The following is a 27188-nucleotide window of genomic DNA, read 5'->3' on the forward strand; positions in this document are numbered from 1 at the left end:
GATAGGTTCCTGCTGAAGTGATCAAGACAACAGTTCTCTCTCCAGTGATTCAGATATTAATCCTACTCTACCCTCTTCATAGTTATATATCCTATTTGTGATATATGCTAGCCCTATTTTGTGTAATTCATATAATCTCTTGCTTCACCAGCCTTTCACAAACCTACCTTCTCTAGTATCATTCTGTAATAGACATGTTGGAAATGTAGTTATTTCTGTAATGACAGATTACATGAACATTTTAGAATTTTTCTTCATTTGTTTAGACTGTTAGAATTTTATCTTGCTCAGCATGATGTTTTCAGTGTAAAAGTATGTTCCTGACTAGAAATAGAATGACTCATCTCTTTTAGCAGTAAGCTGATTACCAGCTGTTGTGGGGTATATACAAATGTTGCAGACTAACTAATTCACTTGGTAATAACAAAAGCTATTTTAAGGATAAAAAGTTAGTGTTACAGCCCATCACTTGTCAGTCTAAGACTAGGTTCACAGAGGGTCTTAGATGTTGCATTGTACCATCAAATTGATAGGCGCTAGGCTTTTAGTGGAACTCACAACCCTGAAATAAGCATTAGGCTGACTTTTCAGTGAATGAGAACTGGCATCTTAAACTCACAAGAGCCAACATATTGTGCAGGGTGCTGCCTATACAACCCTGTCATTGCTGTTTACTATTTCTGTCTGTACCTCAGATAGATGGGAAATGCCTATTTTATGAATATAAACCAGGGCTTCCCAGTGAGCTGCATTCCCAGCTCCCTAGTATTACCAGATTTAAATGTGCACACTACATAGCAGAAGTGAACCTGTTACTATTTTTTCATTTAACTGGACTTTGGTGTTTAGGTACTAAAAGATAAAATGGATATGCTATCAATGGCAATGGTACTCATATCTTGCACTTTAGTGCCTGAATCCCCACTGTAACCACCATCCCAAAGTTCTGGAATAGCAATCACTTATCAAAGGTGAAGTAAAGTTTCAGGGACAGAGACTTCTTGTTAGAATTTAGGAGTTAAATAAGAAGAATGTATTAAAAATCAGCATTAAACCACGAAAACAGTTTTAAAGTTTACTGTATTCCTAATGCTGCCTGATGACAGCTTAACGATGTTGCAGCAATAGCATCTCTTGGAACATTGCTTTCTGTAAGAAAAAAAAATTACCATGATCTTACTCACTGAACACAATAACCCTTGTATTTCTCCCCCTTCAACAGACTGCAAACATCAATTAAAAGACGTTTTTTTCTTTAGTGCAATATAAAGAATTTATTATTGCAACACTTACAAAATATATTAATGCATGGTAGGTAGGGTATTCAATATTCTAACAGAATCCACATATATTTAAAATACTTCTCTACTTGATTTTGTTGAAGTAGGCCACCATTACCTTTGTTTATTCAGGTTCATTCATTTACCCTGAAAGAGTCCTATAGAAATTAGTGTATGAAGGGCTTTAATGTTACCTGTGAAGGGTTTGTTCAGTCTTCTTGGTCTTCAGCAAACAGTTAGTTACTTATTCTGATCAAAAAAAGTCTGGACTTAGGCAGTGCACCCGAAGCTGCTAAAGAAACCTGAATATATCTAAAGACAGTCAAGCATCAAAACATTGCAACTTTCTGTAATTTTTTTGCAATAATTAAAATGAGGAATATGAACTGACAGTATTCAATGTTCTCAGATTAGGGGAGCAAATAGTTCTGTGTCCTTGTCTGGGAAGACTGTAAGGCAAAGAGATTAGATTCTTTTCCCTGTTGGTTTGTCCAAAGGAAAGTGGTACATTGTTCCATGCAATGAATAAAGCATTTCTCTTCACCTGGGGTAACTGTAAAATTCCTGTTATATTTGGCTCTCACTTGTTGTTACTGAGTTAGGGGATTGATGAGATGAGCTGTATTCCACCTGGTTAGGACCCTTCATATTCACTACTCATGTTGTTGTGCAGAATTTGATATTGGAAGACTCTGCAGTGCAGATTTACATATAGTTCCATAGGCCTGGGAGTAACTGCCCATTGATGCTTTTGGATCACCAGCAGCTCCCATATTTGCAGTAACCTGGAACATCTTTTTACTGGATTTCAGAAGGGGACGAACATCTTTGCTGTGAAACTGAGTATTTCTTGGATTCTGTGTGAGAAACAAAAACCAAGACAGTTAGAAATCTGTAATCGGCATTCTAAAATACAAGTAAGGAACAAAGAATTTGCTTCAGCTGTGGAATAGAACAGATCATGAACGTTAATTGACTAACAAACAAAATAGAGTGTTTCACAATATTAAGAACAGGGTGGCAAGAATGATGTGAGGGAGAAGGGTTTTAAAATGGGTGTATCAGGAATGAGTTAGCAGCATTGGAGCACTGGAGCAAAAGTTCAAAGGTCTGCTTGGCTAGTATCTTGTTTTCAGTGGTAGTGAATGGTTTAAATAAATGTACAAAAGACAGGTCATCCTCATCATTTCCCAGTACATCCTCCTGGCTTCTGCCAATCGAATGGCTTGGTGAGTGTCTGAGTTGGAAATTGCTTATGGGCATTAGCCCATGTGGGGAAAAGTTAATCATGTATTAACGCTTTAAAATGCATAATACATTACTGTATATATTACTGCAGCTTTAAAGGACAGCTGTTTCACTGCAGCTTATGCTTAGTGAACTGCTTTAGTTAACTGGAAGCCACATTTCCTCTCACTAAGTGTGGCACTGACTGCTGTTGCCCCAGCCATTATAGGAGTCAAATGGCTGAGAACAAGAGTTTCATGAGCCTGACTTGATACTGGAAATAAATGTAAAATGAATGTAGAGCAAGCTGGAATGTCAGAACTTTTCAGCTCCTGCTGAGGCTGACCAAGAAAGACGGAAAAGTCAACATTCACTTAACACATGATTAGCCACAGTGCTGATGAGCGCCCACCACAATATCTTGCCTCTGACAATGGCCAGTGTTAGCCTCTCAGGGAACAAATACAAAGCACAGGGCACATGTAGCATGATCTTCTCCCTCTTACGTGCTTCCAGTAACATGAAGTTAGTCACCAGTACCTAGGGAATCTTCAGAACACATTGTTTATATACATAATTGCACATGCAGCAATCTCCACAATCTCACATTGTGGAATTAATGGTTCCACACTTGTTCCTCACATGTGGAATAAATAGTTCCCTATTATTCACAGAAAGCTTTGAATGGGATTCCGAGGCAGAAAGGCTGAAAGGTAGGTTGTTAGTGTGCACATGCGGACTTACATTGAACTTTGTAGAAATCATGTCTCCTTTGAGCAACTACTCGTATATATTTTCATATCAATCACAACAGATTGCTGTTACTGGCTGGGTTAGGGGACTGATGAGACAAGCTGTATTTCACTTGGTTAGAACTCTTTCGTATTTGCTACTCATGTTGTTGGGGGGAATTTGAAATTTAAAGACTCTGCACTGCAGAATTACATACAGTTCCATAGGCCTGGGAGTAATCGCCTATTGATGCTATTACTAAGAACAAGCTTGATGCTTAACATTGTCCTCAGCTTGTTTCTAGGTTGAAATAGTTCTGATCTTTCAGAGCTGTGTTCAGGGAAATAATCTGTTTTAAGGTATGATACTGTATGCTGATACAAAGCAGCTGATCCCACCTGACTCTTCTTTGACAGTGGCATCTGTCAGAATTTCTGTCAGAAGTCTCTTCATCCAACTGAACTGCACTTAGCATACCTTTTCAATGGTTTGGAACTCCAGCATGTAGATATTCAAGTATTTGTTTGTGGGGATGTGAGAAAGTCTCACAATAAATAATCCAATCTTTACTGTCACAAAAAGGGTAATTTGTGGTGCCTTATTCCATCTTCTTTTGCCATGAACTTCTGATCACCTTGTGTTGGCTAGGCTCTCCTTGAGTTTGTCAGCAGACAACTAGCTCAAGGAGAAAGAAAAAGCAGGGGCACAGAGTCATTTAAGAACCCAATGAGCATAGGAATTTGCACAAGGAAGCAAGAAGAGGGAGGAGCAGGGGACAGGACTGAAACCTTCACTGTTAAGCAACAGCAGTCCATTAGGTTGGTAACAAAGGTAGTACAAATTTTCCAGCTAAATTTGGAATATCCAACTGTGTCAATCAGGTTAAAAAAGGAGTATGCTACCTACGTGCTCTGGACTTCACACACCATCATTTAAGAGAATTTAAAAGCAACTGATCTGTGATTCTTGAAGTCAAAGGGAGCTGATGATGACCCGAACAATGCAGTGATTTGAAATGGTGTTCAAATTCTCACTTGTCTGAAGTGATAAAATTGAAAGTAGAATGGAGTCAAAATTAGACTGTCCTCTAGAAAAAGGGCGAAGGAAAGTATGGTCATAGATCTTAGCACATCTCAAAAGAAGTTGCGTTAAAAATTCAAGATGGGAAAAAGAAACAGGAAGAGAATTTGCAGAGAAAATTCTACCTTTTTTATTACAGTTAACTGACAGTTATGATCCATTGTGATTAATATTTAGAATGGAATAGAATAGTTCACTTGGAAGGGACCTTCAAAGATCATCAAGTCCAACCGCCTGACCACTTCAGGGATAACCGGAAGTTAAAGCATATTACTCCCCTGTGAAAAAAGGCAGAGAGAGCTGGGGATGTTCAGCGTGAAGAAGAGAAGGCTCCAAGGTGACCTTATTGCAGCTTTTCAATACTTAGAGGGGGCTTATAAAAAAGATGGAGAGCAACTTTTTGCTCGGTAAGACAATGACAGAGCAAGAGGGAATGGTTTTAAACTACTAGAGAGGACATTTAGGTTGGATGTTAGGAGGAAATTTTTCATTCAGAGGGTGGTGAGGCACAGGAACAGGCTGCCCAGAGAAGCTGTGGATGCTCCAGCCCTGGAGGTGTTCAAGACCAGGCTGGATGAGGCCCTGGGCAATCTGATCTACCACCTACTGTGGCATTCCTGCCCATGGCAGGGGGGTTGGAACTAGATGATCTTTAAGGTTCCTTCCAACCCAAGGTGGTCTATGATCCTATGATTAGAGAGGGCATTATCCAAATGCCTCTTGAACACAGACTGGCATGTTAACCACCTCTCCAGAAAGTCTGCTCCAGTGTTTGGCCACCCTCATGGTGGTTAATTTTTCTTAATATCCAGTCTGAACGTCCACTGGTGCACTTTTGTGCTGTTCCCTTGCATTCTATCATTGGTTACCAGGGAGAAGAAACCTATACCTCCCTTTCCATTTCTCCTGCTCAGGAAGTTGTAGAGAGCAATGAAGTCACCTCTTAGCCTTCTTTTCTCCAGACTAGACAACCCGAGTGTCCTCACAGGACATGCCTTCCAGCCCTTTTACTGGTTTTGTTGCCCTCCTCTGGACGCTTTCAAGTATCTTAATAGCTTTTGTATATTGTGGAGCCCAGAACTGTACACAATATTCAAGGTGAGGCTGCATCAATGCCAAGTATAGTGGGAGAATTGCCTCTTCTGGATGGCTGGCTATGCTACGTTTAATGCACCCCAAAATACAGTTTGCCCTCTTGGCTGCCAGTACACATTGCTGATTATTAAAAAAAATCCTGCTTATGAGGCAGAAAACTAGTATTACAAAAGGCTGCATTACTTCGTGTTCTCTAAAGTACCTAAATCCTGTATTTAAGTTCAACGGTCATTCATGGAACTCCTGCATGAACCTGTAGGCACTGAAATGCTCTTACTCAAGTCAGAGATGACAATGGCTTCATTTGAAAGACTGCGGTTAGACTTAAAATTCCAGGGGAAAGTTTGTGTTTATAAACCCAGACTAGCTGAAGATCAGCATTATATATGTTGGAGATGTAAGGTTTAAGACACATCTCTTTCCTTGATGTTTCCTGGTCATTACATGGTCTTCCTCTCAACACGCTGCCTTTTGTACAGAACTTAGCTGAGGGTTGTAAACTTCATTAGTAGACATAACACTGGAAACGTAGGTATTGCATCACAGACGACTAGAATATTCAAGCTTCTGTCTCAATCTACTGCATATTAGAGGTAAGTTATGACCAGTTATTTCCAGAAACATCAGTTAGCACACTCCTCAGTGCTCTAGTAAAGGGAACATATTCAGTACAAGACCTGTACCATTTGACTGACACTAGATACAGGCAATGAAATTGTATATATCTTTATCATGTATATCTTTATCATAAGTAATTTTAACTGATGGACAGTTAGTAATTTAGTAACTATCAAAGCAATATGACTTGCCTCTCATGTAAGTATCTTTATGAAGCTGCAAATCAAGATATTTTTTGTCTACGTCATTTCGGTCCCTGAAAAGTTATCTGTTTTCTGTGCAGGACTGCTACTTACATTACAGAGGTTCTGTACACTTGTAGGAAGTAGCTGAGCATTTGCATTTGCCCATGTGATTTGTCTCCCCAGTTTTCCGTTGTTAGAAGTTTTTGCCTGTTGATGATGTGGTGCAGAATGGTTCCTGATCACAGCACCAGAATTTGCATTACCTGCAGGAGAAAAAACATGAGAGAAAGTAGGAAAATCATGAGGACACAGAACACACTAACTGAAGCAGGGACAGAGCGTAAACACTGAGTCAGCCTCTGCCACATCACTTCATCTCACTAATGGGACAAAAATATTCAGAATAAAATTAGAAAGAAGTTGCAAACAAAACCGGTTCCAAAGAGCAGGGGAAAAGAAAACAGCACCAGAGAAGTAACCGAAGAGAAAACAGAAAAGGAAAAGAGTCAAGACTGAGGCAGCCAAGAGCTAAAAAGAACATCACACACTCAAAACTCATTCAACAGTGTTTTGCTCGTATGTCATTTTCCTTCCACAGTTTCACTCTCATTTTGCCCTGTTAATTCTCTCAGTTTCTTTTTCCCCGTTCAATCTATTTTCCTCTTTCTTCCCCATAATAATGCCTCATTATGGTGGATTGCATCCAATTGCAGGATGGTAGTACCTACTTTGAATAGCAATGTGTGTTATAGGATTGTATATCACATTGATCCTTGATCTCTGACATAAAGATCTTGCTAAATCTTCACTCTGGATGGATACTTCCGGCTGGACACTAGTTGTAGTTCCACTACGCATTTGTGGATTTTTTAGAAGAGGTGGTGTTGGTTCTCTCTGGCTCTTCCTGGTGGGTAAAGTCACAGAATTGGAATATGGAAGAAATGGCCTGGATTGAGATTGACTTAGTTGAATGTTTTCTCTCTGCATTTGGTCCTTTGGATGGCTATTTACTTTTGTTTCAAGGATCATCTACAGAAAGGAAAAGTCAGTTAGACTTAACACAGCTACACAGCAAAGCAGAAGAATAAAAAAAAAAAATGCAAATAATTTATTTCATGGGATATGTAACAATTATAATTTTAAAATTAATTTAGGGTTGGAAAGAAGATAGAAATAATATTCTTAGTGGAAAGAAAGAATGGACTGAAGCCTTAGGAAAAAGGATAGGGTGAACAGGCAACTTCAATGCATCTTTAGGGAGAATACCACTACATAAAGTTGCCATTAGCTACGAGAAAGGCAGAATCTATATGGCAAAAAATGGTTAACACTATGCTGTTTCTTACCATCTCTTTCTAGAATTTTGCCAAGTCAATTTTTAAATTGTCAGAGGAACATACATTGCAGTTAGTTCATAATCTCACCTACCTCTACATGGCTATTATCTAGCATTAGAATCCTTGCTGAGGTTTGGAGTCTTGGTACAGACAACCTGCTCTCACCCTCCTCTGATCACAGTCATGCCGAACTTGGCACACTGTTGTTAGGATTAGTCAAAATTTGTTTCTTAACCTTGTACCTAGATTATCTGTGAATGATCTACTGATGTTTGTAACATCTTTTCTACCTATACTCAGTATTCATTTTATTCAGTCATCTGCTCATGACTCCTAACACTTTTTCACAGTAGAGTTTAATTTTTTTTCCTTTAAAGACCTTAAAAGAAATGTTCAGTATATTCAACTTTTTTAAAAAACAACTTTCTTTTTCCTTTTTAAAAATTTTAATTGCTGTTCATAGAAGCAGTAACACTTTTTCTCTCTCCCTGGGAAGCTGGTCACCCTTATCAATGTTTCTCATTCTTAGATTTTCTGATCTCTAAGCTTCCTTCTCAATCTTTTCTTCCCACTGACATTCTTTCCAATGCCTGTTTTACTACATTCACTTTCCAGCTCCTGCTCTTCTCACCATCTTCCAGCTACTTTGCCTCATAATATTTACATAATATTCACTGGAAAAAAAAGGAAAAAAGCCCAAAACAATTTCTCATCCTGAAATCTTGACTTACTTCCACTTTTGCTGCTCCTTTTATTCCATTGTTAGAGCATTCACTGTTGCTATCCTCCTCCTACTGCCTCACACCACCATTCAACTCAGTCCATTATGTCCTACAATTAAATCTGATTTACCTTAATTTTGTTCTTCTTTCATTCCTTTAAACATTACATTTAAACAGTTACTTTAGTTACTTCTGTTCCCTGCAGAAGTTTCTCTAAGTCTTTCTCATCTTTTCTCTCTTGCTCTGTTTTTTTAAAGCAGATGTCATCTACTCATATTATTTCACCGATGTACCTCTCCACTGCCAAATTACTGTCAGCTTTTTATTTTCCTTTTGATCTTAACATGTCTACCAAATAGCATCAAAATACTACCTTTCCTTTCTCCCCTGTACAGCTAAAAGTCCTGTATCAGCTTTTTTTCTTCCTTGATTATTACACTATTTTCTGATTTTTCAAGTACTATTATTTTCCCACATTAATGTATTCACAATATGGCTACTAAAATATCGCTGTCTTTTATTATTAGCACATCAGCTACGCTTATCCTTCACTTGATCTTCCTCCTCTCCTCCTCTGTCAATGGTTCTGTAATGTGCAGAACTGGGGACAAGAGGATGGAGAGCAACCCCAGGGAAAGGGAGCTGGGTGTTCTGGTTGACAGTTTCTTCACATGGGGGAATGGAGGGTGGGGCGCTGATCTCTCTTCTCTAGTGACCAGCAACAGCACCCGAGGGAATGGCTTGAAGCTACATCAAGGAACATTCAAGTTAGATATTAGAAAAAGGTTCTTCACTGAGAGAGTTTTTGGGCACTGGAACAGGCTCCCCAGTGAAGCCATTGTGGCACCAAGCCTGACAGAGTTCAAAAAGCATTTGGACAACACTCTGAGACATATGGTTTGACTTCTCGGTGGTTTTGTGTGGAGCCAGGGACTTAATGTTCACTGCAGGTCATTTCCATCATGTGATATTCTGTGATTCTGTAATTCTGAAACCTGACTGTTCTGTGTATGTGGTGCATCATGCAATGGCACTTGACTACTCTTGAGCAATAAACATAAATATGTGATAAAAGCTTACATGCAAATTCACAAAGGAGCCCAGAAAGAGAACCAGGATGGGGACCCCAAATAATACCATGCCAAGCTGCACTCAGGCCAATTCACAGGAACCACCAGCCAAAGATACATCTGCACAAACTGAGAGGAACACAGGTGCACAATGGCAAATGGGAACTCAAATTAAGGACTCCGGGGAAGCAAACACTTTGACTGGGCCCCTCCCAGAGCTGTCTCAGCAGAGCCATCAGCCCTTGGTGGTGATGTGATGGCTAGCAGATCAAGCCAGTCTAGTCAGTGAATGGCTCAAATAGTCTGGGAGCACAGAGGTGAGTGCATCTCTAAGGGGATGAGAGCACCTCTGTACCTCTAGGTGTGAGAGCACAAGAAACATCAGCTAAAGGGCCTAGAAAATCCAGTGCAGCTGTATAGGTATGCGTGCATGGTCTATACCAGCAATCAGAGTAGGACTGCAGTCTCGGGGGCTCATATGTTCAAGTGCAGTAACTGGGGGGCCTAGGATCCAGAGGACAGCTACTGGTCAGACAGTGTTTGAGACCAGTTGCTGTAGGGATCCAGTGTGCACATACTCTCAGTAGCGGACTTCCATTTTGCTCAGCCAGAGAAGTGAGTAGGATGAGGCTATTGGTGCTATGTTTGTGTGAGTGTTCTGTCTGTCTGTCTGTGACCTGTGTGGCTGTCCATTTCTGTATGTATATATGTAGTGTGCCTACATTCTCTGTGTGCCTGAGCCTACAGGGAACACCTTCAGGCTTTCTACTGGCTGGACCTGGGGACACCAAGTGGCAACAGCCTCATTTCTTAGGCTGTTGGATCCAGCCTAATATATTTTCCTCTAACACAGTCTTTCTCAGACACCAGGCTTTACAGACTTTTCTTTTCCCAGTGGGAATCTAGATTTAAACACTTCTCTAAAAAATTATGACAGTATGATAAGAAGCACCAAGCTGTACCTATAAGTAAGCATGGAAGGGGAACGGAAATAGAAGAAAATGACAGAAATCAGTAAGTGTGTCAAGAATTACAGGTTACCTGGAGGACTGAGATTTCAGAAAATAGAATAGAAGAACGTACCTCATACAATTTATTTCGATATTCTGCCACAGACAACTGGATATCATCACCTAAAGGAAGAATCACATCATAATCCAAAGAGGGCTCCCTGGCAGGACAATGAAACCTAAGATGACAACACAATATAAAGTCACTAAGACTAAAAACAGCTCCACAGTTTAATATGGTATTACAAAGGATTGTCAGATCATCTAGTGTGATTTCTAGTCTAAATAGGGTTAGAGAGAGTTAGGATTTAGCTTTGTCTTTTTTTCTACCATGGATATAAAGGAAACTTGTTCCAAAAGCAGCTCTATACCATTTCAGCAGACAGCGGCAGAAACTGCACATTGATACATGTGCACTTGCAGCCCAAAAAGCCAACCGTATCCTGGGCTGCATCAAAAGAAGCATGGCCAGCAGGTCAAGGGAGGTGATTCTTCCCCTCTGCTCTATTCTCGTGAGACCCCATCTGGAGTACTGCATTCAGCACTAGGGCCCCCAGCACAAGGGCACAGAAGTATTAGAATGAGTTCAGAGGAGGGCCACAAAGATGATCAGGGGTCTGGAGCACCTCTCTTACAAAGACAGGCTGAGAGAGTTGGGGTAGTTCAGCCTGGAGAAGAGAAAGTGCCAGGGAGACCTTATAACAACTTTCCAATACCTAAAGGGGGTCTACAGGAAAGCTGGGGAGGAACTCTTTGTCAAGGAGTGGAGTGATAGGACAAGGAGTAAACTAGAGGAGGGTGGATTTAGATTAGATGTAAGGACGAAATTCTTTACTCTGAGGGTGGTGAGGCAGTGGAACAGGTTGCCCAGATAAGTTGTGGATGCCCCATCCCTGGAAGCGTTCAAGGCCTGGCTGGGTGGAGCTTTGAGCAACCTGGTCTAGTGGGAGGTGTCCCTGCCCATGGCAGGGAGGTTGGATCTAGATGATCTTTAAGGTCCCTTCCAACTCAAACTGTTCTATGATTCTATATTAGTCTCACCTTTTCACATAAGGATGCTGAAGGGCCTCCTCTGCTGTCAGCCGTTTATCAGGGTTAAATACTAAAAGTTTCTTCAGAAGATCCAAGGCAGGCAAAGGAGTAGAGGATGGTAAAATCTCTTCAAATGTTACTCGTTGCCTAGAAGTCAGGAAAAAATGATATAAGAACCCAGTGTCTAACTCACAGGTAAGTCATGAATTACAGTTCTGGGAATCACATCAAGGTGACACCTGTCTCCAGAGTTCACTCACAAATAGTGTGTCATAATTCTGGAACACTCAAAAGCACAGGTCTGTGAGTATGATAAAGACTTTTACCTCTTTGGTTAGGTTTGGATTCCTCCCTCTCAGAGCTATGAACCTACATGAAGTGCCTACCTAACTTTTAAGACTAGTCTTTCTCTTGTTTCAGTGGAAAGAGAGATACAGGTCAGTATGCCAGAACACAGAGTAATAATCAGTCTTGTGGAAGTACTTCTTCTCTTTTTTTGACAATGCAGGAAGCCCAGACTCCTAACTTGCATGTTTCAGTTGAAATGCTGATTCCATGAATCCAACCCTAAGACCACATAAATATATTTCTAGATCATTTGCAATGAAAAGATTAAGTTTAAAAATCTGGTTTTGCATTTTTTAAATCCTGAAGATATTTATTAACATAACAAACATGACAATATTTAATACATTTCATAGAATCATAGAATCATTTGAAAAATCAGTTTTAAAACATTATTTTTACTCATATTTTAAAACATTTTATTACTCCATGACAACATTATTTTTAGTTTAGAAAAATGATCCAACATGGAATTTGGATTTGGATTGAATGGCTCAGAAAAAATCATGAACAAGATTTCACTTGTTCTTTTACCTAGCTAGCGCTGTCTATCAGAACCTAGCCATTTGTATTCCATATTTTCAGGTGAAAAAAGGAGCATAAAATCTAGGTGTAGGACTGTCAAAAAAAAAAAGTGCATTTCAGCTAGGAATGAATGGAGTTTTCCAGTTGTTTTCTTCCACTGTGTGTAGAAGGTTTATAGAAACAAGAGAGCTCAGAGGTACTGCGTTGGGTTGACCCTAGTTGGCAGCTAAGTCCCTTGCTTGCTTACTCACATCCCCACCTCCACACCTCCTGCTCATTGACATGCAGCAGCCCCGTTACAGGATTCACTGAGAGGCTAGGCAGTTGTAGACAGTTGTTTAATCTCTGTAACCATAGCAGCTACACCAAAAGCACACTGGTACCCTTTTGAATCTTTGAAGTAGCCTCTCCTGCGGTAGTCTATACCAAGAATGTACAGAGCCTCTAGGCCAGCCACAATAGCATGCTTTGGCCACTCCTTGCTTGCTAGGCTCACTTTCTCTAACACAGACAACTTTTAGGAACCCACTGTCACTCCAGAAATCCAGATGGGTTCTGTGCCTTTATACCCTGATGGTATTAGGGTACACTGTGCACTGGTATCCACCAGAGCCTTATACTCCCCAAAACAGATATATCGGTAAGCAGTCAGAGAACTCATACCACACATAGCTGGGCTATTGGTAATGCTGAGTCCCTGATGAGGAGGGATGCCCATGTCACATATGAGTACAGAGTACTCAGAGACTAGTGACTAACTTTCTATGACCTTAAGAATGTTAAGTTTCCTAATTTTTACTAATCAGGTATGTAATAACTGACTAATTTACTTAAGCAGAATTATCAGGCTTTCCATGTGTGAACCAATGACATTAGATACCTAAAAAAGTCAGGATAGGAAAAATTATTATTTTGAGAAAGTACACATGACGATAGCTTCGAATCTAGGTCCAACCTCATTTTTGCTTTGTTACTCCCATACTACAATGTCATCGCTCTTCTCATCATTCTTTTCTTTTTAAACTTTACATCCCCTCCCTAGAGTCAGGTGAATGTGCAGAGAGCAGAAAGCATTTCTACTGGTGAACTCTGGAAGGTGAACAACAGGTGGTTTTTTTGTCCACATTATACAGTAGATTGTTGACTTCTGAGACATATTTAATATACCCAGCTTACCAGGAATTCATGCGGCTAATAACTGAGGCCCTGTAATCTGATTGCATAGCCAAAATATCTGGAATAATGAAAAGATACCATTAATGCTAAGATTAGGGTTACCAGAGCTATACAGTTTATGAAGGAAAGCAAGTATTTGATATTAACATAAGAATCATAGAATCATTAAGGTTGCAAAAGACCTCCAAGATCATCTGGTCCAACCATATCCCCACCACTGATATCACCTGCTAGACCATGTCCCACCTTTTCCTAAACACCCCCAGGGACGGTGACTCCACCAGCTCCCTGGGCAACCCGTCCCAATACCTGACTACTCTTTCTGAGAAGAAATTTCTCCTAATTTCCAACCTAAACCTCCCCTGGCACAACTTCAGGCCATTCCCTCTAGGCCTATCGCTGGTTATCTGCAAGAAGAGGCTGACCCCCAGCTCCCCACACCTTCCTTTCAGGCAGTTGCAGAGAGCAATAAGGTCTCCCCTGAGCCTCCTCTTCTCCAGACTAAAGAACCCAGTTCCCTCAGCCACTTCTCACAGGACTTGTGTTCCAGACCCTTCACCAGCTTCGTAGCCCTTCTCTGGACACGCCCCAGGGCCTTGATGTCTTTCTTGAAGTGAGGGGCCCAAAACTGAGCACAGTACTCGAGGTACGGCCTCATCAGAGCTGAGTACAGGGGGACGATCACCTCCCTGGTCCTGCTGGCTACACTGTTCTTGATACAAGCCAGGATGCCGTTGGCCTCCTTGGCCACCTGGACACACTGCTGGCTTGTGTTCAGGTGAGCATCAACCAGCACCCTCAGGTCCTTTTCCTCTGCACAGCTTTCTAGCCACTCTGCCCCAAGCCTGTAGTGTTGCATGGGGTTGGTGTGACCAAAGTGCAGGAATCCGCACTTAGCCACGTTGAACCTCATCCCACTGGCCTCTGCCCATGTACACATCGAAAGAAGAAATTAGCCTAAGAAAGCTCATTAGGAAATCCTATGGAAGGGGGGATGGAATACTGACTTACAAATGCTCTTTCATGCTTCCTACTTACTTTTTTGTAGATTTCATAAGCATGTACTCTTATACCTACATACTTAGAAACACCAAGATATCTGAGGCAAGATGATCTGGCCTGAATCACTTGTGTTTTAAGCAGACTACAAGGGATACCAGCTATCAGTTTCTTCATTGCGCCTCTGGGGTTCTTTTTGATTGGTTACAATGAACAGTTGCTGTGGGATTTTAGGTTAAGTTGCTATTATTAGTTTAATTTTCCACATTTGAAATACTTTGAACATATGTCTATTTTGTACGTGTTTGTCTAGCAAAAAAAGAAATGTGTCTCACAACCTTCTTGCTGTGTTTAGGATACAGGACTTTCTGATGGGGAGTCATTTGCCCTGTGGTCTTATCAGAGTGCAAGCCTTCCGGTCACGACATTAGCAACACACTCTTCAATTATATTGCTGAGAATGGTCCTAAAATGCTATTCACATTTTTGTTATTAGTGCAGGCTATTCTTCTAACCTTAGTTTTGGTGTTTTCATATACATTTTCATCCATATTGTATTCACAGCAACCAAATCTCCAAGAAAAACTATACATACATTTAAACTAGATTAGAATTATCTAAAACATGTTCTTAACATAAAGTTAGCTATCTTTCTAAAAACTATTTGTTAGCTCAGTCAGAACATGTTATGTTGCAAAAGTTAGTAACCTGTATAGACTGTTAGACTAGAAGCTATAGAAGACCATCATAATAATAATCAATTTTGGATTTAAAATATATTTTCTCCAGCTTTCAATTCTGTATTTAGATTTCCAGACCGAAAAGTCCAATTTACTGTTACTACAGAAGTCCCTCTGCAGTATGGTACTCCGTTTTAAACTGTTATCATCTTACAAATCTCAAAAATGTTTTCAAGGCCTGGTTCTTGTTTCTCATCTAATCAAGTATAGGCCTATTTTCCTCTAACAATAACATTTCACAGATAATCTTCAGCTTCCTTGGGAAGATGTTAGAATAACCTACAACAGATATATTCTTCCTGATCCAGCCGGGCTGCTTGCTTTCACTCTTTTTATCTCTTCTCTACATAACTTTCTCCATAGAAGAGTCTTACCTTCTCGGGATGGGGCAGGAATGACCCGCAAGATCTGCTCTATTTGATTCACTGTTGATGTTCCAGGAAAAAGAGGTTTCCCAAGTAGCAGTTCCCCCAGAATACAGCCAATGCTCCACATATCTACCCCTTTAGTGTAGCTACAAATAAAAGAACAGAGTTAGGTTTATTTTTCCAGTACCTGGTATTCATATCATCTACATTACCTTATTTTGCTAGAAAAATAAGCTTGATTACTCCTTGAGTATGAATGCTCACAGGTTTTGATTATAAAGTGAATGACACTGGTGAATTATGAAAGTGGCAAGAGCAAAACAGAAAAAAGACTTACCATATTAAAAGTCTATTCTATAAAACCAGAAAAGGAACTATATTAAAAGTGAATACTAGGATAAGGGAATATATACATTTCACACGATCAATAGTGAAGATACAAGCTGCTGTTTAGAAACAACTGTTAAGAATCATAGAAAGGTTTGGCTTTGCTTGGTTTCTCCCTGCAGATGCAAACTGCAGCTCTGCACTCTCTCTGTGAAGCCAGACCTTGCTTCCAGAGGTCATGTATTTTCTTTTTCTTCCCTAGTTCCAGAAGGAATTCCCTGTTCAGCCAGGCCGGTCTTCTGCCCCATTTACTTGACTTGTGGCACAATGGGATTGCCTGCTCCTGAGCTTTTAAAAGGTGGCTCTGGAAGAGCAATCAGCTCTCATGGGCCCCTGGACTCTCTAAATCCAATTCCCAGGGAACACTGCTAACTAGCTCTCTGAGAAGCTTAATGTTTGCTCTCTTAAAGTCCAGAGTGGCAACTCTGCTGACCTTTTTTCTCCTTACCCCCAAAATTTTGAACTCCACCTTGCCTGCCCTGCCTATCCCTCCTGAACAGCCAATAGCCCTCCATCCCAGCACTCCAGTCATGGGGCTCATCCCACCAAGTCTCACTAATACCGATGATATCATAATTCTACGAAAGGTCCAAAGTTTCCAGTTCATCCCATTTGTTCTTGATACTGTGTGCACTCTTATACAAGCATTTCAGATGTGTTCCTGAACTTGCAGTGCTCCCTGGAGTGGCATAGATGCTCCTATGAACCTTGCCACCCTAAAACAGTGCTGTACCATCCCTTGGCTTAACCACAGTATCCCTAATGGTACTCCCACATCAATCCTAGTTTAAAGCCTTCTCAATCAGTCTTGCCAGGTTACAGGCCAAGAAACATTTCTCCCATTGACAGAGGTGGATCCCATCAGGCTACATCATTGGCACCCACATGAAAGAGGAGGAGTGGATAATAGTCTAAAGGCTGTATCATGCTCAAAAGCTATACAGAGATATAATCTGAAACACAGATCTGCACCAGAAGGAGGAAATTTCTGAAACAGAAATCATTAAGAAAATGAAAGCTGAAAGCTAACTTACCTAAGGCAATGATCTTACCTTTTTGCCTACTAGATAGATTCATATGTCCTAGCAGTATTTGTACCAAGCTGCACACACACACAAGATTTCAGCTCCATGCAGTCTGCTCTTCTTTTTTGAATGCCATCTCATTATATACTCCTTTCTGCTCTCGAACTCTCCGTCTCTCCAAGTGAAGACTCAGAATTGATGACCATTTTCTCTCACGCTGTCCTACATACTTTAGATTCTCTGTTCTGTGCTCACCCCCCCACCTTTTCTGTGTTTTTTTTTTTTCTTTTTTTCTGCTATATGCTGGACTACATATGCTCATCTGGAAATATGAGACCTGATACTGACTTAGATGCTACAGATCATATGATGGACCAGGCTAGTGAGCCACAAACTAATATCACAGACAATTAGGTACTATACAGTAACTGGTCTACAGTAACTGTCCATGTACAGATTCATATCTCACATCTTATCTACCTTTAAGGTAGGCAGCTCACCTCTTTCCTAGAAAGTAATAACCTTCAAATGTCCTGAAACATAACCTGGCAAAAGCTCTTTCAAATGAGAAGTTGCTAAACAGAAGCTAGCTTACATCAGCCAACTCAAAAAGACATTTGGACTGCGGATGACTATGCACTCATCCAACAAAGCCAAAATATGTATGAAGAATTCTGGAAGACTAAATACCACTTCTAGAAATGGGATGAGAAACTCTGAAGTGTTAATAGTAGGTCTGTTCTCATAGCTTGATGGCTAAATATGCTTCAGTGAGTTGTAAAGAAAAAGACAGTTATGCTGTGTGCCCATGCATCACATAACAGAATGGGAACATCCCATAACAGTTATTCTGCTTTCTGTTATTGCGGCAGCAAGCAGAGAAGGAGTGGTATCATCCCAAATGAAGCATCTACAATGAAAGCAAAAGATTAATAATTTCAATTTCCCTCAGCTAGCTATGCATCACCCTCATTGGAAATTGATAGAAATTATATCTGCAGTCTTCTTGCCGTATTAGCTGTTACAGCTGAGACAAGCTTCTTTTCACTTCAAGTTTCTTTCCCTAGTCCTAGAAGGAGAGCAGAAGCTGCAGAGTTCCTTAAGCAAGTGAGCAACCAAACATAAAAGACAGTATGAACAAGCAAAAACTCAAAAACCGAAAAAAACCTTCCCCAACCACCCACACTCCCCCTCAAAAAAAACAAACAAACAAACAAAAACCTACAACAATAGAGAAGTATCAGCAATACTCTAGGGAAAATCCTCTTTAGGGAAAAGTGGAATAGGCTAAAACTTTCAACTCCATTGGCAGGGAAAAGAAAAGCAGTGCTTGAAAAGGAGCAACAAAATGAAGACGAAAAACCTGCTTCCTGGGGTCCTTAAAGAAAAATTTGGAAAAAGAGGACTGAAGTACTCAAAATTTTGTAAAGATGCAGATTTAAGGGGATAAAGAATAAGTCTGGTGGGAAAAAGGACAACAAACAGATGAGCTGATAATGTAGGTAAGTTGGCAATCTAAGAAGCCAGGGAGGAAATGTACATGAAATGAGAGATTTTTCTGTTGCAGAACAGAAGTTTAAATGCATGCTGAGGAAATGAACCTGTGACAAGACATTGCATCTGGTGACATCTGAAATTAAAAGATTTAAGACTTCCCAGTCAATTACTTTTCCCAGCAGTGAAGAAATTATACAATCCCATCCCTTTACTCATAACAAGCAGTTACCTCCGAGAGGAAAGTAAGATCTCAGGGGCTCGGTACCAGCGTGTTGCCACATACTCTGTTAAGGCAGGGTTGCCTTGATCCTCATTCATGTGACACAGAGAACGGGCCAGTCCAAAATCACAAAGTTTTACAAAGCAGTCTGCATCCAGCAAGATATTTGAAGGCTGAATTGAACAAAGGAAAATTAATAAGCTCTTTACTCTCTGAATTGCAGAAGGTTATTATCAAGGTTCTTATACTAGTCTCATTCTTTTCATACTTTTCCATTTAGTGTTTAACACAAAACTTGAGTGAAGGATAAAGACTAGTGACTGAAATATACCTTCTGATCTCTGTGAATAACATTTCCTGAGTGGATGAATTTAGTTGCTTTCAGAAGTTGGTAGAGAATGTAACACTTGTGGATGTCTTTCAGTAAATTTCCCTTCTTAATCACAGCATGTAAATCTGTCTCTGTAATACACATCAGTAAAGGATTATCAAGTTACGAATATGTTCCTCAAAACAAGGCCAGAACAGACCATTGTACAAACTGTAACTTTCCAAGTGCATTCTCAGTGGAAGTTAACACTTTAATGACTGATAGTACTGCAACAGAGTCACAGAATCATAGAATCTCCTGAGTTGGAAAGGACCCACAAGGATCATCGAGTCCAACTCCTGGTTCCACATGGGACCACCCAAAAATCAAACCACCTGTCTCAGAGCATTGTCTAAATGTTCTTACACTGGATGTCCCTAGAGAGCCTGTTCTAGTGCCCAAACACCCTCTCAGTGAAGAAACTTTTCCTAATATCCAACCCGAATCTCCCCTGATGCAGCCTCATGCTGTTCCTTCCAGTCCTATAAACTGGTCATCCCCTCAACTCCCCCTCACGATGAAACTGTAGACCACGATGAGGTTGCTCCCCAGTCTCCTCTTCTGTAGGCTGAACAAACCAAATGACCTCAGCCACCCCTCAGATATCTTGCCCTTCAGATGCTTCGCCATCTCTGCAGCCCTCCTTTAGACCCTCTCTAATAGTTTTATGTCCTTCTTATATCTTTATGTCCTTCTTCCAAAACTGCACACAGTAATCAAGGTGAGGCTGCACCAGCACAGAGTAGAGTGGGACAATCACTTCCCTTGACTGGGTGTGTAGTAATGCTGTGCCTGATGCACCTCACGATACAGTTGCCCCTTTGGCTGCCAGAGCATGCTGTTGACTCATATTCAACTCGCTGTCAACCAGAACGCCCAGATTGCTTTCCATGGGGTTGCTCTCCAGGCTTATCATCCCTCAGTCTGTACATATATCCAGGTGCAGAATCTGACACTTAACTCTTGTTGAACTTCATGCAGTTGGTGATTGCCCAGATCTTTAATTTGTCAAGATCTCCCCGCAAGGCCTCTTTACCCTCAATGGAGTTAACAGCTCTTCCTAATTTAGTGTTGTCCACAAACTTAGTATACCTTCGAGTCCAGCACCCAAGTCATTTATGAAAACATTAAAGAGAATTGGCCCTAAAATGGAGCCCCAAGGAACCTCACTAGGGACTGGAATCAGTATGAGTCAGCGACTGCAGTCTCTCTGTATTGTCAGTTCAACTTGCTGCTTATGCTACAGTAATTGTTCCATTATTGCATAATTTTCTTACAGTAAAACTGCATGTAGTCTCTTCTATATTCTATTCTATTATCTCTTCTGTCTCTGTAAGCCTTCTAATCAGTTGCTCGCTGCCTTCCTTCTTCCATCTCAACCAGCCAGTTCTCTCATTCCCTTCAAAGGTTCACAGCTATTCCCATCTAATCACAACAGGTATACACAAAAAACCTGTATTGCTCCAACTTACAAGTCTACTTACATGAATATTCATGTTAATCATTAACACATTACTACCACAGGCAGGAACAAAGATAACTCATAAGACAGGATGCATTTAAATGGCTGACACAACACTAAGTCTCACCCATGGACTCAAAGATGAGGTAGATGTCTTTGTCATTCTGAGCACGGATAACATCAAGCAGCTTGATGATATTTGGATGTTCTCCAAATTCCTGCAGAGGGAAGAGACCCAACTGTCAAAATCAAGTGTCTTTCTTGTGAATCACCAAAAGTAGTATAATTTATTTCATTTTGTAATATTCTCTATCACAAACATTAACATGTTATTTCCTTCATTATGCTTCTACTGAAATACTGAAAATTTATTTAAGCTTGCTCCAGTATGAAACCAGTCATCAACCAGTATGAAATCAGTCTAAAACTCTGTATGATATATAAATTAGTACTAAAAATCCCTCTACAGCATGTATGGATAAAATCTAGTCAACATTATGCATCTTATATTTCCTACTGAAGGTAAAGAATTATTGTGGTAGTGCAAATTTAACAGAGGTGCCATCACCATTCATAATTAAAAATCCCAACCAACCAGAAAGGGTTTATTTGAAGGCAGGCTGAAGCACTATATAGACTGCAGTAATTGAACTGATTGCAATGGGAGATCAGACAGCCACCATACTCAGAGATACAGAAATACAAGTATATTAAACTGGGGATGAATTCTGTCCTCACATTTGCAGATTGACAATACTGTCAAGACCATTTACTTTGTCCTCAACCTTAACAGCTTTTTTCCTATAGCTAACACCTCTTCACAGCTAGAGACACTGTGAACACTTCACAATATGCCAATATTTTCATGAGCTACCCTTTGTAGAAAATACTACTTATCACTCAGAAAAGAATCATCAAAATGCCCAGATTGTGAATCAACGTTTCTCAAATATAATGAACTTCATCAAGTGCATCAAATGTCTTTATGATAAACATACAGATGAAACTAAGGAATCAATATGTACAGGAAGGAATTTGCTGAGGCAAGCAATATAAGAAAAACATCCAGTTACCAATGAAAGAATATTTTTTACAACTTTCACCCTCTGATTTCTCAGTCCTGAATTTTAAGTTAGAGCTTAAAAAACCTTCAAAAAGAGTAGGTGTAAACTAAAATTCTTAAGACTATTGAGAACCAAAAGCCATGAAAGTACGGGCTTAATGGCACATTAACCACCTTCTCCCAAAACGTCTTGGTCTTTCCTTCAGGAGAGATAACCTCCTATTTCTTTTCACAGCTCTTCCTCCATCCATCTACTCCAGAAGTGCTACACTTTCAGAGATGATCTAACTCAGAATCAACCTCTCAGAAACTATTCTCACATGTTTGTAGCTCTTGACTGTTGCTTTTACTTCAGGCTTAAAGAATAATTGGAAACTTAAAAATCTCATATCTTTCATACTAAAACTCGACAGTCATAGGAAACAGCCTATGAGCCCTGCCTTGTCTGTGTCTTTAGCTAATCATATTTTAACAACATTATCGCTATTCCAAAACATTGATGTTTCTACATGGTAAGTTTATGGAGGAATGGACAAGTAATTTTAATGCCACTGCTAAGGTAATTAGGCCCAGCATGTGGTTAACTATATTCAAACATGAGCAGCTGTAAGTAATTTCATACAGAACTTACATTTTTAGTTTTGTTTTGATTACTTCAAGTGGTCAAGTTTCTTTCACACAGAATCACGGAATCACAGAACGACAGAATCTTAGGGGTTGGAAGGGACCTCAAGAGATCATCAGGTCCAACCCCCCTGCCAAAGCAGGTTCCCTAGAGTGGGTTGCCCAGGTAGGTGTCCAGATGAGCCTTGAATATCTCCAGAGAAGGAGACTCCACAACCTCCCCAGGCAGCCTGTTCCAGTGCTCCGTCACCCTCACCGTGAAGAAGTTCTTTCGCATGTTGGTGCAGAACTTCCTGTGCTCCATTTTTTGACCATTGCCCCTTGCCCTATCCCCACAAACCACTGAAAAGAGGTTGGCCGAATCCCACTGTCTCACACACTTAAGATATTTGTAAACATTGATAAGATCCCCTCTCAGTCTTCTCTTCTCAAGGCTGAACAGATCCAGGTCTCTCAGTCTTTCCTTATAGGGAAGATGCTCCAGGCAATGTGATGTGTTCTTTCCATGTGATGGAGGAAAAACATTTTGGCATGTAATCTTCTTACATGCCCCAGCCCCATCTCTGAGTAGTGGCATTTAAAATTTAAGAAAAATACTTTCCGTCACAAGGAAGGAAGAAGCGACAGAAAGTGCAAATCTATATGCTGATCACAGAGAAGGTATATGGCTAAAAAACGGTGAAAAAGCAGGGCATGTCTAAAGGGAAAAACAAGACCAACTCTCCATTTCATTCCAGTGCTTTTGCCCAGTCATGCAAAGACTCCTTGTCAAGACATTGCAGAAAAGAAGTGAAAAGAAATGTCAATGATGATCATTTTGAAAAAGGATGGGAAGAAAATATGTGAACAGAGATAATTAAAAATCAAAGAGTAGGAGGAAAAAATGGACCTTACCCGTAGGAACATAATCTCTCGAAATGTTCTCTAGAAATAAACAAAAAACATTTATTATCATATCAACAGAATGACAAAAGAGAGTATGGACTTCCAATGAGAGAGTTAAACCCATTCTCATTTCTACGGTAAATGGAAACTCCATGTGGTAGGCAGGCTTGGAAAAAACTGTTTGCTCCCTAGAGAGTCACAAGTGTGCTCTAGACTAGGGAGAATCAAATTGTGCATGCCTATAAAGACACTTTTTCCTCAGTGACATCAAAAAGTAGTCTGTAGATATTAAGATATACAAAGCCTGACATTTATTGCTCCTTTTTATCCTATTGTAGCTGTAGACTATATTACTACATAACTGTCAAATAACTAGTATCTTTTGGAGACATAAATCCTGAAAGTATTGATGAATTCCCACCATATCCCCTCAGGACATGTTATAAGAATGATACCTCACCTGAGCATCTGTTCTGTTCCTGAAGGCATCAAAAATCTTTTTAACAGCAACTATTTCCCCTGTCCTGCGATCAATTGCTTTCCATACAATGCCATAAGCCTAGGGAGGAAGAAGGACAAATGAATAGTGTACTACAACATCTTACACTGAGTTCAAACCTTCAGCACAGAAGCAGAATGAACTCAACAGAGAGCTTCAAATCACCAGCTACCTAGAAGAAAGAGAAACTAGGCCAATAAGTACTACTTGGTTGATATGAGAACTACGAACATCCATATCGTGTCTGACCAAAGGACCACAAGGTCCAGCATCCTGGCCCCCAAAGCAGCCAATAGCAGATGTATATGAGTAAATATATAACAATGATCCCCCTTTACAGCTTCCTGGCCTCTAGTTATTTTTGGCTGAGGATCTACCTGAGCCAGAGATAGTTTCAGTGTATTTGACAAAGTCTCCACAGATGTGTCTTCCATTAACATGACAGTTTCCTCTTCACCCCATGCTGAAATATCAACAACAACATGCTGTTCCAAGGAGAATGTTTTCATCTCTAAGAAATAAACCTTGTTATGACATAGGAATCACTAGATCAGATCACAATAGAATGTTCTTCCTATTTCTGGGTTATGATTTTGAATAAAGGCATAAAAAGATGACTCTAGTGACTATAAAACAACCACAAGGTAAAAACTTATGGAATAAGTTCATTGTATGGGAAATATCTTCTTAGTGTCTATTGGTTAAGAAATCATCTTCAACCATCAGACCCATGACATACAGCAAACATCATCAACATACACACACAACAATAGCAATACATCTCATTAGCTGTATTGTATTAAACAGGTGTCCATGCACTATATTTCCAGAAGTACTTATCGCTGTTCTGTTTCAGCACTGCCATGACTAATCCTAAACTGCCCTATCAATTAATAGAACTTCTGCTGCAAAACACAGGCTTGCCATATTAAGAATGTCTTTCCTAAAACAGTTGAACTTCCTATTCTCAGAAACCACGCAAAAGGAGAGAAATCTAAAGAGTATAGTAAAATGAAGTTAAAATAATATAAGAAAACAGAGAGAAAGGATATTTCCAATTACATAGCTGATGTGACCAGAAATAGACATCTATCGCTCATACAGATAGGTTTGTCTGCTTAAGATCCTGAACAACACATCCTCTCCTGAAAATGAAATGGAAAAAAAAAAAAAGACAACACAATCGCCAACAACCTAGTACTAAAACACTGATTTGATGTACATATACTCCAATGGCTTGCACTTCATGATGCATAGCCAAGGACCTGAACCCATATTGCAGGACCACAAATATTCTTGGAAGTCTGCCTTGATGTCACTAACTGAGTATTTAAGTACAAAAATCACTCACTATCATATACTGGAGCTATTTTACTTTGTAAAGATATTTAAACATTAACTGGGCAACTGAGTGACAAATGACCCTGATGTGCAGACATAAGGCATTCCCTAGAATGTGGAAACTTAAGATTCAAATCTATGACCCCAAAATAAAAAAAAAAAAAAAAGAGATGGTGAAGGGCGTAAAGGGGAAGATGTATGATGAGCAGCTGAGGTCACTTGGCCTGTTCAGCCTGGAAAAGAGGAGGCTGAGGGGACACCTCATCGTGGTCTACAGCTTCCTCACGAGGGGGAGTGGAGGGGAAGGCACCAATCTATTCTCTTTAGTCACCAGTAATAGGACCCGAGGGAATGGTGTCAAGCTGAGGCAGGGGAGGTTTAGGCTAGACATCAGGAAGAGGTTCTTCACTGAGAGGGTTGTTGCACACTGGAACAGGCTCCTCAGGGAAGTAGTCACTGCACCAAGCCTGTCGGAGTTTAAGAAGCATTTGGACTGTACACTTAATCACATGGTCTGAAGTTTTGGGTAGACCTGTGTGGTGCCAGGAGTTGGCCTCGATGATCCTTATGGGTCCCTTCCAACTCGGGATATTCTATGATTCTATGAAAATGGATCTGTACCATAAGGTAAACTGAGTAATCACCATTTGCAAGTATCATACTAGTTAAAACAGTCATCTAGAATAGGGAAAACTCAAGATAAATTTCCTGTTCCCTCAGTAGACAACACAGCTTTTAACTTGAAAAGATTATGAACAGTTTAAATTCCCTTACTATGAAGGAACAGCTTATCTCCCTTGCTGCTGCACTTCTCTGCTCTATTTTTCTGGGCAGTCCTCACCTGTTTCAGGGCCTTTCAACAGTCTTTTAAGCACTCATATAAGTTCATCAGCTGTGGAATCTTGCCAATACATATAGGGCTTTCTGCGTATGAGAGGCAGAAAATGCAAGTATTTAGGAGACTGGCACTACCTGAGTTAAGAGCTTGACAAGCAGTTTTGATAATGTCAGTGGTGGCCTGAAGCCACTAAAGTCCTTTAAGGACGCCACTGTATGCTTGTGAAACAGTTTCCAAATAGAATCCTCAATTTAATTTTTCAGATGAAAGAATAATGCCAATTTTGTTCAAAGAACATAGCACATTAAGATATATTACATTCAGTCAGAGGGAGAAAGCTGATAAGCACTAACAGTATGGCTGCAAACCTCAAGTCAGAGGCAAACCTGGAACGAAATACAGCCACAGGAAAGATCTTGATTTCAAAATGAGAACAGACAAAGCATTGTCTTAGTGGATAAGGATGACAATGTACCTCTCTCAAGTGCCCCCATGTAATTGCACATGAAATGCGTTAACTACTGCTGTCGACACAGCTAAACAACGGCAAAGAGTTGCCAGAACAGAGAAAAACAGCTAAATCAAGAAGGGCTCAGAGACCAAGACAGATCCTAGAAGCGAGCTTTGGCTCACATAAAAATATGTAATTTTATGTGAAAAAAATTACTTGATGTGGCGTTATACCTTAAACAGTGGATTTACAGTAAATGTGAAAGAATTTGACAGATACAAACAGAAAATCTTTTTGAGGCTCAGACTCATTTCACTAATAAACTAGGTGTACTATGTGTACTAGCATTGCTTTGTGTGGAAACACAAAAGTATAGCATAAAACATGCAAGTGGGAATGGTTCCCAGTAAAGTACAGAAAAAAAAAATCTGGTGGGAAATTTAGACCTATTTTCAGTTTCATATGCTACAATCATAACATTTTAATTACTGTTTTTTTTTAAGAACAAAAAGAAAAAAAGAAGTCCCAGAAAGTTATCGATTTGTTATTTGTAATACGATTTGTGATTTTTAAAGGTTTAATAAGCATTACAAAGCCCTTTTCTTTTTTTTTTTCCAACTGGCTTCACTCCGAGACATCCAACACTAGACGCGGTTTCGGTCAGAGGCAGGGACCGGGGCCGGAAGCGAGACCGAAGACAAAGCCGCCACCGGCCTGGGCACCGGCCCGGGAGGGCGTGCCCGCGCTACAGCGCAGGTCCCCGCCGCGCAGCTCCCCAGGCTCCCAAGGGCCCCCGAGGCGCTCACCCCCTTGCCCAGGCGCCTCTTGATCTCGTACTTCTGGGAGACGAGCGCCTCCACCTCCGGCACGCTCATGGCGGGGGAGCCGAGGCAGCAAACGGCGCTGCCCCGCGCCGCACCCGCCTCGTTGGTTTCCACTGCTATGGAAACAGCCGCGCCGGACGGCGCAGGCGCAGAGCGCGACC

The 27188-nt window shown here is 40.4% G+C and overlaps 1 protein-coding gene across 6 annotated transcripts; it reads right to left on the bottom strand.

The window, feature by feature from the left end:
* Positions 1-1246: 1246 nt before the first annotated feature.
* On the bottom strand, positions 1247-27148 carry MAPK15 (mitogen-activated protein kinase 15). Of its 6 annotated transcripts, none has more exons than XM_048052567.2 (13): positions 27010-27142; positions 23535-23633; positions 23084-23113; positions 20630-20720; positions 19002-19132; positions 18680-18843; positions 15548-15687; positions 13435-13492; positions 11398-11535; positions 10430-10535; positions 6946-7246; positions 6329-6480; positions 1247-2137 (listed from the first exon to the last, which is right to left on the bottom strand). In XM_048052567.2, the coding sequence occupies exons 1-13, from the start codon at positions 27076-27078 to the stop codon at positions 1934-1936; spliced, it is 1683 nt and encodes a 560-aa protein (XP_047908524.1). In that variant the 5' UTR covers positions 27079-27142; the 3' UTR covers positions 1247-1933. The 6 variants fall into 6 exon arrangements, with proteins under 6 accessions (XP_047908524.1, XP_066847089.1, XP_013056297.1 ...); XM_066990988.1 differs by having other exon boundaries at positions 27041-27075; XM_013200843.3 differs by lacking the exon at positions 19002-19132 and having other exon boundaries at positions 27010-27148.
* Positions 27149-27188: the final 40 nt, after the last annotated feature.

Source organism: Anser cygnoides, chromosome 2 (genome assembly GCF_040182565.1).
Source record: "Anser cygnoides isolate HZ-2024a breed goose chromosome 2, Taihu_goose_T2T_genome, whole genome shotgun sequence".
NCBI classification, from domain to species: Eukaryota; Metazoa; Chordata; class Aves; order Anseriformes; family Anatidae; genus Anser; species Anser cygnoides.

Excerpts from the sequence above, each read along its gene's own strand:
- MAPK15 (XM_048052567.2), bottom strand. The coding sequence starts at position 27,078 with ATGAGCGTGCCGGAGGTGGAGGCGCTCGTCTCCCAGAAGTACGAGATC. Across the intron at positions 19,133-20,629 it reads CCTCATCTTTGAGTCCATGG|AGACAGATTTACATGCTGTG; the intron begins GTGAGACTTAGT and ends TGTGTATTACAG. Across the intron at positions 11,536-13,434 it reads ATTAGCCGCATGAATTCCTG|GCAACGAGTAACATTTGAAG; the intron begins GTAAGCTGGGTA and ends CCTGACTTCTAG.